This window comes from Odocoileus virginianus, chromosome 15 (genome assembly GCF_023699985.2).
Source record: "Odocoileus virginianus isolate 20LAN1187 ecotype Illinois chromosome 15, Ovbor_1.2, whole genome shotgun sequence".
Lineage (NCBI taxonomy): Eukaryota > Metazoa > Chordata > Mammalia > Artiodactyla > Cervidae > Odocoileus > Odocoileus virginianus.
The window spans coordinates 57370406-57391366 of NC_069688.1; the positions used below are offsets into that span (position 1 = coordinate 57370406).

General features: G+C 37.1%; 1 protein-coding gene across 9 annotated transcripts in view; it reads left to right on the forward strand.

The window, feature by feature from the left end:
- Positions 1 to 20961, forward strand: part of RUNX1T1 (RUNX1 partner transcriptional co-repressor 1) — a 149641-nt gene that overhangs the window by 110161 nt on the left and 18519 nt on the right. For all 9 annotated transcript variants that reach the window (XM_070477413.1, XM_070477415.1, XM_070477411.1 and 6 more), the window contains 4 exons: positions 2143 to 2390; positions 7165 to 7250; positions 7802 to 8000; positions 17414 to 17482. In XM_070477413.1, coding sequence (XP_070333514.1) covers positions 2143 to 2390; positions 7165 to 7250; positions 7802 to 8000; positions 17414 to 17482 — 602 coding nt within the window. The remainder of the gene's footprint in view (positions 1 to 2142; positions 2391 to 7164; positions 7251 to 7801; positions 8001 to 17413; positions 17483 to 20961) is intronic.

The window sequence follows — 20961 nt, forward strand, 5'->3', positions numbered from 1 at the left end:
GTTTGAAAACCACTGATCTAGTCCAACCCTTTCATTTTACAGATGAGCAAACTGGGGTCCAGAGAGGTTAAGTGGCTTGCCCAAGGTCACACAGCTAGTCGTGGAAGAGCCAGGACTAAATCTCAGGTCTCTTGATTCCCAGTCCAGTGCTCTTTCCACTACACCACACTGCCAGTAAGGTAGGTGCTGTGTTGACATTGTGTTCATAGCTACTAATAGTCTTCAGTATTTTCTAACTCATTTATGCTGGCAATATTTATGCATTGATTGTTGAAATATATCATTCAGAAATGTGTAGGATATGGAAATACAGATGAGAATCACATAAATTATCCTCTTAGAAGATAAATCTAGGCTGCTTCTGTTCACTTTTAAGAATTATTTTAAGCAATACGTTTAGATAATGTTTGAGACCCTTCAGTCTGGTCAATGATCAGTGGGTATGGAGTCAGAGTATTTGAGGGTCGACACTTTGACAGGAGCAGCGTTGAGACTTCTCTTTGCTACTCCCTTGAGAACCGTGCCCTGCCGGCATTTTTAACGTTAGACAGTCTCCTGGTTGCAGAACATCTTTCTCCAGCACGTGTCGGACCTGTATTCATTTCCCATTGACGTCCGCAGTTTCCCTCAGTTCTTAGTGTGCCTGCACCTTCTCTCTGTAACTCCTTCCTCATTCTTAATCTGGTGTGTGTAAATTGTCACTGGGGCGCTACCCTAAAGGGACGTAAAGGACGATTGATCGTAGATGCCACTTGCCCGTGATGATCTCTGTTGTCAAGTCACTTTCCACTCAGATCCCTCCAGTTTTATCAAAGACCATCCCTGGGCACTAGGAAAGTGGGAAAAGTCTCTTAAAGTCTTTAAGTCTAACCCACCTACAATCAAAAAAGGGGTGAAGATGGAAATTCCCTGGCAGTCCAGAGGTTAAATAAAGGCTTGCAGAAATCCACAGCTGCTGTGACTCGGTCGAATTCTTACGAGGAAATTTCTCAGGAAAAAGAGATGTTGCCTCTGATTAAGGATAGAGGGGATGGTCTTGCGAGGAGAGCCAACTACTAGGTAGAAATTAGTTTGGGAGCTGTGCCTCCGGCCAAACTGCATGTGACATGTTTCTGTCTTACTGAATATATTGAGTTAATCTCCTAGAGACACAGTCAGCCAGAAGATATTTCTTTAACCCTACTTTGTGTTTGAGAATGTAAGAGCAGTTATCAGGTCTCATTTACAGACTGTGTCCTTCTGAAAGACACGTCCAGAGTCTTGTGTATCACATGATGAAATGCAGACGGGGTGTGCGTGCCCTGGTCTAAGATCTGATGATAGCCTCAGACAGGTCCCTGCTGCATCTGCACATATGTTTCCTCAACTTTAAGAGAAAGAGCTTCACCCTTTCTTCTAATCCCAGCAAACTCTGTGTGACTGCTGATTATCTTGATAGCCCAGGGGAATGTCAGTCCGAGACATTACATTGTTTTATTTGCATTAATTCAGTTAATTCAGTTTGATCGGTGCTTTTGAATAGAATTTTCTGAGATCATGGAAATGATCTATATCTGTGTTGCACAGTACAATAGTCACTAGCTGTAGGCAGCAACTAAACACATGCAGTGTGGTTGTTGATGCCCGAAAATTGAGTTGTAAACTGGATTTAATGTTAATTCATCACGTGTGGCCACTGTTTTGAACAACGCAGCGCATAGATGTCCTCTGACGTGGAAGTCAGATGCCAGGTTGGATCAGCGCAATAGATGTACCCAAAGAACTAAAGAGTGATGCTCTTGTACCTTGGTGAATCACCAGATACAGTTGATCCAAGGGTAACTTGTTAGAAATAAGGATTCACCTTTGAATGAAAATGTTATCCATGGTTTGTGACCAAACCATTCATGCCTCAACTGAAAGATGTTTACTGATTTGATGAAAAGTGGAACCTTTTCTCCTGTGTGCAGCCGTGGGATCATTTAGGCCTCCGCGTGGGTTTCAGTGAATCCTCACAGGTCTAGGCAAGTTTAGAAAATTTCTGGTCAGCAAAAAGAATATTCTGTTTATTTTACAGGTTCCAAGTGTCTGAACTATGATGCTTTCTGAGTCCATTATGAGAAGAAAAAAAAAACCAAAAACCTCTTTTTCTTCCTCCCTCAGAACCAAAGAAAATGGCTTTGACAGAGAGCCTTTGCACTCAGAACATCCAAGCAAGCGACCATGCACTATTAGCCCAGGCCAGCGGTACAGTCCAAATAACGGCTTATCCTACCAGCCGAACGGCCTGCCTCACCCCACCCCTCCACCGCAGCATTACCGTTTGGATGATATGGCCATTGCCCATCACTACAGGGACTCCTATCGACACCCCAGCCACAGGGACCTCAGGGACAGAAACAGGCCTATGGGTAAGACTGAGGACCTCTTCGATTCTTACGGGATGGTACGCTTCAAGACTTGCGTCCTTGCTGCTCAGCTAAACTTCAGGCTTGAAATCTGTGATGGGGTAAAAATACGTCTTCTTAATCTAATGTCTCCTTTATAAGAAAACTTCGTCGGTATTAATATCTCTTTCAACAGCTGTGTTTTCTCTTACTTACGGTCTTTGTGACAGCCGGTTATTTTTGTTTTTTTGTTTTTTTTTCCGAAGGCTGTGTATCTGCTGACCCCAGACAGGTCAGCTATATTAACAAACACAAATTAAGTGTTTAGTGTATTTTTTTTTTTTTTTTTAGTGTGAGAGGTTTCATATGTAGTTGGCCTGCCACAAGTATTTTTTACCAAATCAGTTTCTTTAGTCGTTATCTTTTATTTTCAGATAATCTCAAAGTTCAGTCTCTGTGATAGTCTTTATTTGAAAAAGATGATATGGTATTATGTCTGTGACTAAGGCAGCAGATGTTCTTTGAGGAATGATTTAGTACTTTTTTTTTCCCACATGAAAGTGCTAGTGAGTCAATTTAGTGTTGACAATTTGGTCAAAGATCAGAATACCAACGAAGGAATGAGTTTGGGTAAATATGTGTTCTGTTTGCCAGTGTTCATTCTTTTTTTGCATAAAACTTGAAAGTGAAGCATTTAGGAGACATGGTCTTCTAAAGAGCCGGTGCTTGCCATGAAAAATGAGAAGGAAGACAAGTAGGTAAGCTTTGATGCACAATCAGCGTTGGAGGTGATCGCATCGCAACACCGCCCTTGTGCCTGGGACTTCTTTACTTGTTTATTTTTGGCAAGTCAAGCTAGTGATACGTGGAGGGCAGCACTCAGCCATCTTTCTCATCTTTTTCCGTCCCCTGTGTCCCTGCCAGGCCTGCTTTTCTTCTTAGCTGGTTGCTGAAAAACTTGCCTAGCCCAGATGGTCTGGTGGGTAAGATCCTGGAAGCAGCACAGGGCGGAGTCCAACTGGAAAAGCAGGGCCTGGAGCTGAGGGGTCCCAGGACTCGGGAAGCCTGGCCGGCTGCCCGCCTGCGGAGGAGGGCAGAGGTTTTTACAGCCACAGGCAGAGGGAGCGTGGTGAGCAGAGCTTTATGCTAGACTTCCAACTGTCTTAGTAGGACACAGGGCCTTCCGGGCCCAGGGTGTTTTTGCCTTAGAAAACCCAGCCCTCCAAATGTTTCGAAAGCAGAAAGCGTGAGCCCGGTTGAGGGCAGGGGCGATGGGGGCCCAGAATGTGAGATAGTGAAGTAGCAGCTTCACTTCCCCACAGTAGTCATTTCTGCATTTATGAAGTGTATCAGACAAATGGCTCAGCATATGATGTATGCTTCTTTAACAGTCAGTCCGTCTGATGTTCTCCAAGGTACCATTTCGAAGAGCTCTCAAAATGGTTATGTTTTTTCTCCATCTGGGTTGATATTTTGACCCTGAAATCAAATGTGATAACTTCCTTTCAAACAAAGCTTTGCCATTTGTTGATGACAAATGCTCTCAAACCATGATTGCTCATTTTCAAGTAGAGGTGGAGTCACCAGGTCATTCTAAGATCAATTCAAGATACCCTATTTTGTAGGTGGTAGGAAATGGCCTATTTCTGAGGCAGTAAATTCTATTTCATGAAATATTAGTTCCAGTACACTATAAAGTAATCAGCAAGAAAGTAATTATGCTTATGTGCAATGATTATGTTTTCATCTAGTAATATAAAATATCCCTTTATGAATTATACCTGTACCCACTGGTTTTATGTGATTTTTTTCCATGAGACCATGTTCCTTACCTTTTAATTATATAAAGTCTTGATGTACAAGTAACAAATTATGATGTTACATCAGGCTGTTATTTTGAGAATATAAAAATTGTCGTACTCAGACACAGAGGACAGACTTGTGGACATGAGGAAAGAGAAGGTGCAATGAATTGAGAGAGCAGCATTGGAACATGTATATTACCATATGTAAAATTAGATAGCCAGTGGAAATTTGGTATATGAGAAATTAAGCCCTGGGCTTAAATCCAGGGCTCTGTGACAATGTAGAAGGGTGGGATGGGGTTGGAGGGGGAGCGAGGTTCGAGAGGAGGGGACATATATATACCTGTGGCTGACTCATGTTAATATATGCAGAAACCAACACAATATTATACAGCAGTTGTCCTCCAAGTAAAAAGTACATGAATTTAAATTTAAAAATTGTCATAAATGTATACTTTGTCTGGTATGATTTATAAATGTTTATTATATGTACAGACATGTACCTGCTTGAATATTTTAGTAAAATAGCTTTACAAGCAGCATTAGTTTATAAATAAGCTTAGAGTCTCCGTTAGAAGTTGGGTAAGACTCAACATTAGTGTCAAATGAAACGGTTTGATGAGTTTGAACTGTTTTCGCCTAGAACATCTCTCTGGTATTATGGCTATAAATAAAAATTGTGTAGTGATAAATATTTTAAGTATCCAAAATAGAGAAATTAATAAATGGAAAAATTTGAGTTTTTTTTTTTTTCTTTTTAAAGATTTGGCTCTATACAACAAAGAGTTCAAAAACAGCAAAAAACAAACAAAAAAAAATTAGACCTATATTTTTTCACCAAGTATATATTTTTACTTGGGCTCAAACATGTTTCTAATGTATGTATTATTTTTCTGTTGTTGTTAATGAGATGATGCTTAGCACTGTTCCATAATTGGCCATTATCCATTAGCCTAAAACATCCTGTTGTTCATTAATATTATTCCAGGTGTTAGAGCCCACATCACTATTGATATAATCTGTTGAATTTTTGAAACTTTTAAGACCTCTGAAGTTCTTGACCCTTACGTAGGCAAATGTAGTAAGATGCCTCCATCACAAAACCACACATTTATATTATTATCACTCTCCAGTTGTTTTCTATGATGCTTCATTTCATTGGTAGTGCTTTTCCCCTAAAACACAAGCAACAAATGAGTCAACAAAAATTACATATTTGCAAACATTTCAACTTGAAATTGTCACAACAGAGAAATAACTAAATATTACTCTTTTTCAATGTCTTTTCTATTATGCAGATTATTAAACTTATTTGCAATTTTACTTTTTTACCAATAGATGGCATTGACAATTTTGGCGTTAAAAGTGTATTTCAGAGTATAGTCTTAACTGGAGAGGAATGGTGTATTTAGTCTGAGAAAGCTGTCATTTATGTGTCTACTTCCGTCAGCTATAAATTAAATCATATTTCATGGTTGGCTGAAAAAAAGTCATGTGACTCATTATCTTGATTTCACTGAATCAGCTAAAAGGGAGTTTCTAACCACTCAGATTTCACAAAAAGTGGAATGCAGTATCTCGTAACTTTTGTTGTTCAGTTGCTCAGTTGCGTCCGACTGTCTGCAACCCCATGGACTGCAGCACGCCGGTCTTCCCTGTCCTTTACCGTCTCTTGGCGTTTCCACAAACTCATATGCATTGAGTCGGTGGTGCCATAACTTTTAAAAATTTTTTTTAATTCCTGCATAACTCCCTCAGAAAAAGAGCCTAGGTATCTAGAAGCCTAACCCATGCCAAACTTAATTTGCTCTTCAGAGTAACAATGTAAGAAATGGCAACCAAAACAAAGCTTTAATTCTTCAAAATGGGAAATGTTGCCATAGCTCAGTGACTTTCCTTTATAGTAGAAGATACGTGTTTTACACATTCTGAATTTGTCATAAGAGCCACACGTTTCTGGGTATCTCTGATCATACTGTCCGTTTAGCAAGACACATTTTCTATTTCGATAAGCATCCTGGCTAATTTCTTGTGTTCAATATTGTTCTCACTTGGTCTTTTCTTATTACCTTTTCACTGTAGCATCTTCACTGATGCTGAAGAGCATTAATATTTGTGCTGTGCACTGCAAATTAGGATTTTTAGTTTCTTGGCTTAGATTTATGATATCTGTCCAAAATGATATCTAGTATACTGATTTTTCTTTATTTTTTAATTTTTGGCAAGTTGAGTGAGTATATTTTGCTTTTGTGTTATGGCCTAATTTTAACATGAAACTGAAGTGAACGTCACTCAGTCGTGTCTGACTCTTTGCAACCCCATGGACTATACAGTCCATGGACTTCTCCAGGCCAGAATACTAGAGTGGGTAGCCATTCCCTTCCCCAGGGGATCTTCCCAACCCAGGGATCGAACCCAGGTGTCCTGCATTGTAGGTGGATTCTTTATCAGCTGAGCCATTTAGGGAAGCCCAATTTTAGCATGAAAATGTATTTAATAAGATTGTGTTCACTTTTACTATGCTCAAATGTGGAATAGTTTAACCATGCTTGTTTTAGAAAAGCATATCCCGATCCATGTAAAACAGGTTATGCTGTCTTCATTTTTAATGCAGGAAAGCCACACTTTGAACTCAATGTCTACTTGTGGTTTATTTATTAAGATTCAGGATATATTTATATTTTCACTTAGGGAATATTATATGGATAACTGGCTCAGGGCTTGGTGTCATTTTACTCTCCAGGTCCTCATGTGTAAAAGAAGTGGTTCTGACCAGATGACCTCTAAAATTTCTTCTGGTTCTAAGGTATCATCATTCTATGAGGGACCTATTAGTTAATTCTGTATCTGAGTATGATTCATGTCTCCATTCAAAAATCGAATGTGTTTTCACATTACTTAGGTTGCACACATAGTCTTTGCTAAGTGCCTCTGCACATGTGGATTGCGTTCTTAAATGTTTTCGGGTGATTCAGCCTTCTTTATATTTGTAGGGTTGCATGGCACACGTCAAGAAGAAATGATTGATCACAGACTAACAGACAGAGAATGGGCAGAAGAATGGAAACATCTTGACCATGTAAGACGTCCGTAATCATTTAGGTTAAAAGATGTTTTGAAAACAACTGGAGTGAGGTGACATGATAAAATAAAACTGTGGGGGTTCTGAAGGTGTTCTCTGCCATCCTTGAAAAAATAATACGCGAGAATGTTTAAAGTAGAATATAGGATTTGATTTCTAAATCAATATCAAAACCACTTATATAAGAGAAATGTTTGGATCATTGAAAGGAGTTCCTGGAGCCGTATCGATGAATGAGCTACTGTTTTACTTGGAGAGAGTCATTTGGTTTATCCAGTGATGGGATTAGTATTTGGAAGTATGGGTTAACTTCAGCTAAAATCTCCCTGTCACGCCTCCCACATTTTATTCTCATTACTATTGCACCTACTCATCTATCGGGTCTCTGATTCCAGTCTAACCTTTGAAAATATTAGAGGCCCTCAGAATAAAATAAATGCTATTATTCTTCATTGTCCGAGAATAGTTCGTTTCACTCCCCACCAGAGTCTCTGAGTTGTGGTGATTGATCCGTATTTCCTTTCTGCCCCTGCCCGTCTCTCCCCCAGCTGTTAAACTGTATAATGGACATGGTAGAAAAAACAAGGCGGTCTCTCACAGTACTGAGGCGATGTCAGGAGGCAGACCGGGAGGAGCTGAATTACTGGATCCGGCGGTACAGCGACGCGGAGGACCTTAAAAAGGGCGGCGGCGGCAGCAGCCACTCCAGGCAGCAGAGTCCCGTCAACCCAGAACCGGTGGCGTTAGGTATCTTTTCTTCAGACGGACATACTGAGCAGATGCGTCTCATGCTATTAATACTGCTCTTAATTTGTCTCGGCAAAAATAAAGGCGCTACAGAGAACTGTAGAAAAATAAATACTCTATGTCCTCAAATACGTCTTGTCTGTTAGGCAGAGTGGTATAGAAAGGGTCAGTCACAAAAAGCTCAACCCCTTTTGTAGGTTAATGTGTTGGGCTGACGAGCAAACGTCCAAGCCGGACCAGGATTTCACATGCATCACTAAAATATGTGCTCCTTCATAATACAGCTCTTTGGACCCTGTCTCCAACCTGCAAAATCTGGTAGTGGGCTTGGAGTCTCTAGCACTCTCTCTCGGGCTTTGTACTGCACCTCAGTGTTTGAGAGCACTTTATCTCAAAACCAGTCCAGGAGGATACCTAAGGGCTTTGTCATTTGCCCACCGACACTTGAAAATTAGTGATAAAGATATAGCTCTTCCATGACCTTAATGATGGCTTATTCATGATTTTATTAATTCTAGTAACTTACAGGACTATTAATATAGCCATGCTTTAGAAGGCGAATGCTAACATGTAGCTGTCGTTAGTACTGATATTTGAGAATTGTTTGGGTTATAAATAGTAATACTAAGTATTTAGAAAGAAAATTTGAAGCTAAAATAATTTTTGAGTGACCTGTGAACTTTTTCCTAAATTAATACTAAGCTACTGTCATTTACATTGCTGGCCATTACTTGTATATACAGTCAGAGTCAACTTAATTAAGTTGGATTTGTGTTGATCCTTTATTTTCTCATCTCATTTTCTTAAGTGTTTAGTCCCACACCTGTTACCTAGCTTAGGTTAGGGGACAGTCTGTTGTAAAAACAAAACTAATTACATATGTGCAGATTAAGCTCGTGACTTTGGCCTCATTATCAACCATGGCTGATTATCAAAAATTTAAAACTTGGAGTATATTATCTGACTGTTGATCACATTATCTTTTTTTTAGTAAAATGATTCTTAGTCAATAAAATTTCCTTTGCATTTAGGTTTGTGGATTCTTGCTAATCCCTGAACGATGAATGTCTATTGCCATAACTATTAAATACAGGAGGATTCCAAGTTATTTAATTAACCCAACAGACATTCTGCAGTATATTTTAAAAATAAAAGTGTTATTTGTTAGGTTATGTTAAGGCAAGCAATGAAAATAGGTTTAAGTTTAATTTGAATCAACATTGGTCCAAATAAAACTAGTATAAACATCTTATTTTTCACTTCTGTGTTGTGAACCAAAATTAGTAATATAAAGAGGATATTTGTAATCATTCAATCTAGGCAAACCTTGAGAACCTTAAATTAAATGAAACTTTAAAATATCCATTTTACCTAGCTCTGTTGAAGAAATTCATCAAGTCAGTGCTTACTTTTTGTGCCTGGCTTACTGTGCGCCAGGCATCATGCTGGGTACTGCAATAAAGGAAAAAGTTTCTTAATTCCTTCCTTTGAGGCATTTTTGAGCTAGTGGAAGAGATAGGCAAGGAGGCAGCTAGTGGTGCACCAGCAGGCCACTCACTTCAGTCCCCTGAAGTGACAGGATTAATATTATCTGCTGTCCATTGTAAAAGAAAAATTTCGGAAATGGATGGTGCTTCAGACCTATGTGAGTTACTTATTCAGCACACTGCACGCAGGACCATTACCATATAGTCAGATATAGTCAAGCATTCTAGTGGTGCCGGCGTGTATCATTCTCTGAGAAGGCAGGTTTAGTTTTCCTGTTACATAATCAAAAGAGTAAACTTGGTTTTAAAAATTTCTTCTTAAGCATACACAAATCACATTACTTTTAATGATGCTTAATGAATTCATATTTTTGGTAAAAAGAGACTGCTTTGGTTTTCAGCTTTTATAGGTTGTATTTTTCAAAGACTACAAGTAGTTCATTTCTTTGTTGGAACTCTGTTAAAACAGTCCTGTTCTTTAGGGACCCTGAACCCTAGATTGCCTTTCAAAGAAACCTATCACAGCATCAGAGAGAACCCGTCAAGCGTCATACAACATGCAAGTTTTAGCATCCAGCAGTTGTTTCACTGGTGTCTTTTGCTAATAGATTCCTGAAGTCTTTAAGTTCCATCTCTCTTGTGTGCTGGGCTGTGGCTATAAATAAGGCAGGTAGTTTGTAATCACAGAACACGATCATCTACATTAAGGGCTTTCTGGGGTTTTCTCTTAGGCTTTGGAGTCAAATGTATTGGTGTGTGTAATTAAAGGATGGGCGTTGTTGGCTGATAAATTTATTTCATGCCTCTGAAAAGTATGTAGCGGGATGTGTGGGTATGTGTGTGTGTGTACAAATAGAGATACAGCTGTGCTTATATCTTTACATACATGAAGAGCTCCATATCCTATGGTAATTTTGTATGTGTTTCTTTTAGCCTGATTCTCTCAATTCTTAAGTTGCTGTCTGATTTCAAATGAGACCTTCAGAATAATGTTATAGAAGATATCTTTAGTTCAAAATATCACCTTAGTCATACCCCTGTCTTGGAAATAATGGCACCATTATTCATACATTCATTTGTAGCATTTTAATTGTATTTGGTGATTGTACATAGAAGAATGTCACTTCTATGACTTGTGTTTGTTAAATTCATTCTAATTCTCACTTTTGAAATATATCTATAGTATTAAGTCAGTGTGAGAAATTAGTAAGATAATATGATTAATCTATTATTAATTGAATTTGGGGGACTTCCCTCAGATATTAAGTAAAGACTATTTTAAATGAGTAGCCTCTTGAACAGTTTTATAACAGCACACACTGAGTCCATGATATTATCTCTACTTTTTAAGTAAAAATCAGCTAATTACCCTGAAGAACTTTTGAAATAATGTACTTTGCCTTGAAATAATATACTTTTTCTTGAAATAATGGATTTTGATTATTTGCATTACTATTATAACTCACTTGATTTCCAGGAAGAATTCCAAATACACAAGTCTTAAGAAAATTAGAAAACTATTTTTTTAAGCAGTTGTCTCTACTTTCAAAATATGATTTGTTCTGCATACATTTTTCACCAAAGAGCAAGTTAATGCAACCAGAATTGATGACCTCATCACTGAAGTAAAATTGCTTTTCTACATATAGCTAGGTGGGTAGCTGCTGCCTGGCGATTCCGGTGCTAACTGAGTGTTTACCAAGGCCGCTGTGGTTCTACTCTTCTTTGCCCTCATTTCCTATTTCTTGTAGTATGCTGTTCACTCCATTCTCCTGACATTTGATTTCCTTTAAATGGCTTTCTTTTTACTGCCTTTGGACTACTCTAGAATCTCTCCACAGCTTATCTTTTATTTGTCTGCCCTCTTTCCGAGATCCTCAAGTCTTCTGTATCCTTCACTTCAGTTCAGTCACTCAGTCGTGTCTGACTCTTTGCCACCCCATGAATCACAGCATGCCAGGCCTCCCTGTCCATCACCAACTCCCAGAGTTTACTCAAACTCATCATTAGAGAAAGTTAAAAGAATTATCTAATTCTAATGATGGATTTAAGACCAGTATTGGAGACTGAAGCTTAAAGCTTTGAAGTATGAATGCACTTTCCTGTGGTTTTTCTTGAATGTTTGAATATTGTGAAGAGAGGATATGAAGTTTAGAAAACACCATCATGTACATTTTGTTAAAGGTGTATCTCTAGCCATGAAGATAAGTACCAGAAAGATTTTTGTTTTTTGTTTTAAAGGAAAACGATAAATCAACTTGATTGTTCACAGAAAGTTTAGAAATTCAGAAGTTTGTTGAATTAATACTACCTCCTGCCTAAAGCAGATTGGTAGAGAAATTAATACTTTAAAATTTCTTTGCCTGACAAGTTTTATCACTGTCATATGATATGATTGAACTCAGTTTCTCATTACTGTCTAAAGGCTCACAAATCTTAAATGAAGGCTAAAGGCACAAGGTCTGAGCAGATGTCTGGATCTGAATCCCTGTTCTTCTCACTAGTTTTGTTGACCTCTGGCAAGTAACTCTGTGCCTCAATTTCTTCATCTGATAGAGATGGTAACAATACATATTTCATAGGTGTTTCTGTTTTAAAGGAGTTAACAGTTATAAAACATGGGATAGTGCCTGACATATAGTAGATGTGATCTAAATAATAGCTGCTATTATTGTTTCTATCATGCAACCTCAGTTTAGAGAGTAGCAAGTAGTACATAAATTTAGTGTTTTTGCTTGGCATCCAAGTTTATGAAGTTATAGTGGATTCTTAGGTATTTTTTCATTTTGAAAGTATTTCCAAGCAGTAATTCTGTCTCAAATATAGTAAATCTATTGTACCTTTAGGGCCCTAATTCATAACTGTAGAAAAATAGCTTACTTACATCTAAAGGTATATATTTTTCAACTTCTGAACTATCAGATTATAAAAGTCACAAGTTATTCACAGTATATCTGCATATAAAAGTTTAGATTTTATGTACTTGTATTGATTCCTTTTAAATTACATCATGAAATTCATTTCAAAACAATGCATCTGAGTTCCTAATGTAAAGTACCTACTGAATTTTAAAAAGTCTACTGTATATCGGGTTAAAAAATATGTGAGTACTAGTTAAGTACATCCATCTTTGAAAAACAAAAAGAGATGATTCCCTCCTGTGGCATTACATATTTTTACTGTTAAAGATGAAAATCATAATATAGTTCTTGGCTTCTAGGTTGGGTTGGGATTTTGAGCATAACACTGAGATTTCTGAATTTATTATCCTTTAAAACAGAAAATAAGTAGCATTTCTAAAGATGAACTCATTTAAACCTTCCTTTCTTTTGATGGTTTTTGTAATAGATATTTTCATGATCACTGCCTCATTCTGCCCACCTCAGGATGATGGCCATAACATAGGTGCTGCCAAGCTTTGAGCATTGATGTCCTGAGTCATAGGACGTCACATTGATTCTTCAGAGGCTATCAACTCATCCCTTCATGTATATTGATGGCAGCCCTCGCTTTATCTAGTATCCATCGGTTGTAAGTGTGGTGCATCTTCCATCTCTTGCATACATCCTAGATTGCTTTTTCTGTCTTTTCATCTTACCTCCACTTCAACTCAGTTTCCTCATTTCATAGATGTATCTTCCGGAGGCTCCCCTGTTCCTCTTCTTTCATCCCCAGGCAATCTGCATCCCAAAGCAAGCTAAACTTAATTTAGAAGGACTTTTCTATGATTTTTCCATCTTTCAGTAGTTACACGTGAATACATTTCACATTTTAAACCATCCTGTACAGACTCTTATGTTTTCACCACTGTACTTTAGAACAACCATTCCATTTTATAGCAACTGATGTTTTATAGGTGGTCAATATTTAGTAGTTAAAAATTAACTTCTTTAGAATCTGAGCCTTAGGGTGTCTTGTACAAGTTTGTCTAGATTCGCCAAAAATCTAAAATAAGAAAGCCTTGGGAGAGAAGTTGTCTCTTGTAATACTAATCAATGTCAGGATTTGTTTTGTTTTTTCAAATTTAACTTTGCATATGTATTTTCTTCTTGCTGCTACTTAATCAGAAGAGAAAATACTAAATTTATTAGTCATTTGGTTTCTGTGGCTATTAAAGTAGTATTTATCAATGTATTAAAAGAGATTCTAAAAAAAAAAAAAGATTCTGAGGAATACATCTACTGACATCACTTCGGTCTTCCTGTCAATACCTGGTTCTTAGCTTGGACACAGCAACTTAGAACCGGAGAGGATATTGTAAAATATGTATACGTATGTAAATGGTTGTGTATTATATAAATAGACTGCAGCTATTTTGGAAAAAAAAGACTTTCTTTTAGAAAGTAGGATAGGATTAAGAAAACTTTTGCTTGATTGGAGTTGATATTTCTATGAGGATTCTAGGTCAGGTGGAGTTTGACTCTATGTGGATATGACATGTGTCATTGAGAATTCTAGGGAGATGAAGCCCAGAAGGTGAAATATCACACATTTCTGATGTGGTAAATGGATCCTCATGATCTGTACCAACTATATAGCACACAGAAAGGTGGGTACCCAATTGACTCCAGTACAGTAACTGTCTTTGAGCAAATTTGGGGGGTATTCATGAGGTTTAAATAAAATTTATAAAAGTATCATCTCAGAAGTTTGAAGACTTCCCATCAGGGTTCAGACAGTGAATAGCTAGCAACAGAAATAACCTCTGTCCTTGGGTCACATGCACTGAGGCAGTAAAAATTTATTGGTGTACATTACTTAATCCAAGCCTCTTCGATGATTCTGTTTTGTGTGAAGTTTTGTGCCCTTTTGTTTAGGTGCTTGGGGAAAAAAAAAGCAAAAACTTGAAGGTGCTCTTTTCACCTTAGTTTTTTTTATAAGGAAATAAGTATACAGTCAACCCTCCATACCCACAGGTTCCATTCCCATGGATTCAACCAACCATACATCAAACATATTCGGGGGAAAAAGAAAATCCCAGAAAGTTCCAAAAGGCAAAACTTGAATTTGCCACGTGCTGGCAACTTTTAACAAAACATTTACATTGTATTACATTATGAATTATAAGTAATCTAGAAATGATTCAAAGTATAGAAAAGGATATGTGTAGATTATATGCAAACACCATTTTTTTATGGCATACAGTTGATTTACAAGTTGTATTAATTCCTGCGGTATGGCGGAGTGATACACGCGCACATTCTTTTGAAAATTCTTTCCCTTGGCACAGATTTTTGAATGTAGTTCCCCGTGCTGTACAGTGAGACCTTACTGTTTATCCATTCCGTTCGCCTCTGCTACCCCCAAGCTCCCAGTCCACCCCTGCCCCACCCGCCCTCCCCTTGGCACCCTCGAGTCTGTTGTCCATGTCTGTGAGTCTTTCTGTTTCAGTCTTGGGCATATATCCAGATAAAGCTGCAATTCAAAAAGATATATGCACCTCTGTGTTCATAGCAACACTCGTCACCATACCATTTAATATAATGGACTTGAACGTCCTCAGCTTTTGGTCCCCCTCCGGATACCAAAGGATGACTGTAAATCCATTCTTACTGGGCAGCCTGCTACATAGTGAGAATGATGAGAGTCCCAACTAACATCTCGGAGTTTAGGATGTGCCATGCCAAACAGGCAGTAGGAAGTACCTCATTGAGCCCTCACCGTGGCAGTCTCGAACGTGGTAGTCTTGTCGGCACTTTACACTATGGTGGCGGAGACGTGGAGAAACTAGCCTGCCCGGTCAGTGTCTCAGGGCAAAGCCAAGATCCTCATCTTTGGTCTTTAGACCTAGCTCTTCTCCTGTGCTGCCTAGTGCTGCTAACTAGTATTTGGATAACTTAGCATCACCTTTCCCATTGTCTGTAATAAAAACTGGCCATTTAGAAAAATAATTTTTGTGAAGTTATTACTCTTTCCTTAACCCAGTAATGAAAAAAATACACTCCCCCCCAATTTTTTGCTATTGTGGAGAAGGCATATTTTTTTCCTCTGTTTGTCTTCAGACTTTACAAATCTATTCTCATCCAATAAATTATTCTTAAGCCAAGGTTTTTCTCCTAAAAATAAATGTCTAAGTAAATCTCGGTTTCACTGCTTCATGTGACTAAGTGTGAACTTGACTTCGCTTTCTTTAAAATAGTGTGGAAGATAATCTTGACAAATCTAATTACCCATGTCTTATTTCTTTGGAGTTGATAGGCATCAGACAGATTTATCAAGGTCTTTAACAAATGAAAATTACTTAAATAAAAACATTTGGGTTTTCGTCATTTATTGTATAGAAATGAATGTGCACATGAGAACTCATGGGTACTTCCAGTCCATTCAATTATCAGGTAGTCATGAAATTTTAATGTAAACTTTCAAAAATTGTTTATATTTGGAATAATTTTAGACTTAGAACATTGCAAAGATAGTACAGGGAGTTTTCCATATGTCCTTCAGTAAGCTATAAGATTTTGATAATTTAGAATAGTTCTAGAGAAATTTTATGTTCTGGGCAACTGATAATCTGTGTACCCTCAAGTGACTCAGAATATTCAAATGTGTCTTAACGCATTCAAATATAAAATGATATATACTTAGCTAATTTGATTGTGCTTTTCTCATTCTGTAGCTCCATAAAATATCGAAGAGTGGGCTGAATTTCTTTTGACCGTCAACATACATTAGATAAAGTATTCTCTAAAAAGTCTGCTACTTAACATTTCTTATACCTATAGAGAAAACTTCAATTATTTGAAATTTGTCATGAGTTGAAAGATTGTTAAGTTTATAAAAGTTAAAATGATCTTTTTCTTCCTCCAAACTTCTAAATATATAGAATTTTGTTTGAAAAATCCAGTATGGAAGAAGTTTAGAGCATATTTTAGCTGTGGAAGACTGTATACACTTTATTTTCAAGCATGTATAAAAACATGAAAATAAGGTTTCATGTCATTTTAATGAACATGTTATTTGGAGGTTAACATTCCTATATCAACTTTATTATGATCTATTTTCTCAAACTTTTAAAATTTGTGCAGCATAAAAGCACAACATTTCACTTAAAGTGGAACTTCATATCCACCCCCTCACCCCCACCCTGGAAGCATGTCCTGTACTAGTTATATCTGGTCAACTGGCTCTCTATGAATCCATTCTAATGATTCTTTCTTGCTTCCATCCATGTCAAATCCATGTAATCCAATTTTTGTGAGAATTTTTAATGCTCAGCAAGATTTTTTTAAAGTAAGTGTGAGAACTGGTTAGCCATGGAGTCAGGCTCACTTTTTATTGAAAGGTGGTAGAATCATAGCTGTGTGAGAATTATGTTACTCCAATATAATTTGACTTTCTGCTCTCAATTTGACTTTAAAAAAAAGAGAAAATTGCCAAATACAATTTGCTTTCTTTAATAAAATATGTTCATAGAAATTCCCATACTTAGGGAGTGCTGGGAACAGTGTCGTGTAACATATTGTATAATGAAAAATGTGGGTTTCCCTGGGGGCTCAGATGGTAAAGAATCTGCCCGCAGTGCAGAAGACCAGGGTTCAATCCCTGGGTCAGGAAGATTCCCTGGAGAAGGGAATGGCAACCCATTCCAGTATTCTTGCCTGGAGAATTCCATGGCCAGAGGAGCCTAGCGGGCTAGAGTCCATGGGGTCGCAAAGAGTCTGACATGACTGAGCGACTAACACACATAATGAAATATTTAGAGTTGTTTTTGTTTTGAGCATATAAGCATTTACACCAGTGACGTATTTTCCTGGAGCTCTGATGACCGGTTTTCCTATTTTTATTTTTTGGAGTTGAAGTGTTTAAAAGACTGTATCTCTGTAGAGAAGCCGAGATAGTGGGCGTTGCTTGCTCTCCCCATGTGATGACATAACAGTGCTTATGGTGCTTTCCTCCCCTCTCCACCGATTTTTATCCTTCTCATAGATGCACATCGGGAATTCCTTCACAGGCCTGCTTCTGGATATGTGCCAGAGGAGATCTGGAAGAAAGCTGGTAAGAATTGTTTAAAAACATGAGTTTAGTGTTCTGGCAGCTGTGTGCAGTTGTTAATGCAGTGGTGTGAAGAATGACAAGAAAGGACTTTACCGCTAACAGCAACAGCAACAAAATACGCCCCCAACACACACACACACACACACAATTTAAAAATCCTGATGAATGTTCTTAAACCAGGCCTGATTAGAGCACAGAATAGTTTTTATTTTATAGCATCTGTTAGTGCTACTGTAGTGAGGGTCTGGTGATACTTCTGTTATAAACCCCATTTTTCAGGGGCTGTAATGGTTCCAGGTTGGAAGCCTGAGGTTTCAGCTTGCATGCACCTTTTCCTCCCTGAAAATGAAGTCTGGTATTTTACTTTAGCCTTATCTTCTAATTTTTTTAATTGAGCTATAATTGACATCTGCCTTTTAAATTCTTTTAAAAAATATCACAGCAACAAACTCACCAGTTGAGGCACTCAGAAATTTTGTGGTTACCAACATTTTTTAAAATTGATCTTTTGTGCTAATTATATGCAATGACCAAAGCTAAAATAAGTTAAATGACAAAGTTGCTAAATTTATGTTTTCTTTTCCATGTATACTACCTGATTTTCATTAAGAGATATTGTTCTACATTTTGAAGTAGCTTTAAGTTTCTGATGATTCATTGACTTACTGGGCTTAAAGAAATTCAAATTTGACAGAATCTTGGTGGAACACCAGTAAGTTGAGCCAAAACCTTATTTAAAAAAAAAAACTCAGATAAATTATAAACCTATTTCATGGCTTAAAAATGACATTGCAAACACATAATATGCCTTTGGGTTTCTGTAACTCTAACTGTTAGTGTTTCCCTGATGGCTCAGTGGTCAAGAATCCACCTGCTAATACAGGAAACACAGGTTTGATCTGTGGGTTGGGAAGGTGTCCTGGAGCATGAAATGGCAAACTGGAAAATGCTATTTCTGCAAACCATCAGACAGGTGTGGGCCAGTAAACCCCCAGTCAAGGAGAAAAGGGTTTTTTCCCCACAGAAGATTTCAGTTTGTTTTGATTTGACCCAGTTATATCTGTTGTTCTGTGCCACTTGGTTGACTCTGGTCTCTTGACTCTTATTCGAGTTTTGTGGGGTTTTTTTTTTTTTTCAATTTTCTAAGAAATAACTCTTTTGTAAGAGTGATAAGGTGTTTCAAAATCTGATAGTATTCTAGGCTTAGCAGCTTAGATTAAGAACCAAAGAGAAAGATCTCTTACATGTCTATTATACAAATCAGATAGATCCATTCAGCCTAAAGTTTAAGGTTTATATGTTTTGTGTTGTGTGTGTGTATGTATAGCCGGTCTGTATAGTCTTACCAGATCTACCACATTGCCTCTGAGAAGATTTCCTACCAAGATAACAGTTATGGAACACCCTTAGGCTGTTAAAATGTGCCACATAATCTGGAGAAAGAATTGCTATGTCTTCCTTCTGACCATTTTTCTTCCCAATTTTGGGCTGTCAGTGCAACTTATTCCAATAAGAGGTACAAAGCATTGCCCTTTTGGATAGCAGAAGGATGGATTTTTGTGTTGAGGGAGAGAGTCTCTGTATTTCCCTTATTTATGTGTATTTGAGTTAAATCTTGATAGTTCATAAAGAAAAATTGACAGTGAAGTCTTGTGTAATCCAAATTCTTTCTGTGCTATTATCTGCTCAAGTCTTAGTTTGACTGCTATTAAGTGAGAGCAGATTTTTCTGTATATACTACCTTTGTTGGAAAATCAACTTGGATAGCTATGCACAGAGGAAATCCTACCGTAAGTGGTAAGCATTTGGAAGCAGACTCAAAACAGTGCTATGTACTTTGCGCTTAATCAGTTGTTGTTGTTTTTTTTTAACTTGGAATATTATAATCTATTGAGTCTACTATTAATTTTTCTTCACTGTCTGGTGAATTTCTCAAATCAGTTCTAGGTATACTTTGCATTTTGGGTACTCTGAAAAGAGAGAAAGAGCAATACTTGTTTATGTAGTGTCCATGCATTTTCTAAGGGTTAAACCTTATCAAACCAATGTTTAGAATATTTATAAAATGTACCTATCCATCTATATTAGGTCTTCAGTCTAAAATCTGACCTGGAAGTAATTTTCATTAAATTTGTATTTTTATCACAGTGATATCCCTAATCTGCTGCATAAAAACAGTTTGGGAACAGTTTTCTATGGATAGCTGCCAAATTTTAGGGGGAGTGTGTTGAATCTTTGAAGGACAGATGACAGTTTCACCTGGAAGTCTCAAGTAACTGCTTATCATATGTATAGGCTTTTAAAAAGGCATTTCTAGTGTTCAAAGTGTCAAGGCATCCAACATGAGTAAAACACCAAAGGCAGAATGTGACATCTACATTCAGCCTGTTAAAATTTGAAAGTTTTTTCCTCCAAGATTCTAAAATTCACTAAGGGCAATTTTTTTTTTTTAGACAAAATGTATAAAGTGTGTCTTTGCAATGAAACTGTTATACATTACCTTTGTAACAAATATAGGTAAGCATTTGAACAATATCAAATGCTAATATCAATTATCTAAAATTCAATGGAATGTAACCCGTGTCTTTTTTTCAGGGAAAATTATAATTTTGGAATTCTGTCCTGTGCTTGAAAGTACATCATATAATATTTTGCACCATTTTATTTTTTAAATGATTTCAAACTTGCAGAAAGAGTTGGAGAAGATAGTGTAAACAATCTCATATACCTTTCTCCCAGTTTTCCCTATTTCACCATATTTGCTTTGATGTCTTCTCTCTCTGTTTCCATCTTTCCTTCACTCTTTTTCTGTTTATGCATTATATATATATTTTTCCCAACCACTTCAGAGTAAATTGCAAACATGATATCCTTTTACCCTAAACATTTTAGTGTGTATTTCCTAATAAGAACAAGGCCATCCTCTTATATAACCACAGTATGGTTACCACAATCAGGATATTAACATTAATACAATATAATTATTTAACCTCTAGACCCTATTCAAAGTTTGTATGTTACCCTAATAATACAATGTAATAACAAGATACATATTAAATATTTGGAATACTAACAAAATATTGAAGGCCGTATCACTTTTCCCCTAAAAGCGGTATTTTTTAAAGCAACAGAAAAGGTAACAAAATACACTCTGAAGTTTGAAAGGTCTTTATAAAATTGGAGAAAGGCTACCATATATATAGTTTTTAAATTGCAACTGTTTTCTTCAGTATATTTTTCAAACAATCAATGAATGTTTGCTGTTGGTAATAAATATTCAAGCACCTTGTAAATGTCCTACCAATTCTCTTTGCTGATCTGTATATGCCTGTGGGATTAGAATAGGGATGCATAATTTAAATATAAATTGCCTGATTTGCATATACAATTAGTCAAGCTACAGCTTTGATCGTAAGCAAAAATTATTGTCCTGTATTACCACTTAGATAGAATTTTAATTCACCTTGCATATTCAAACC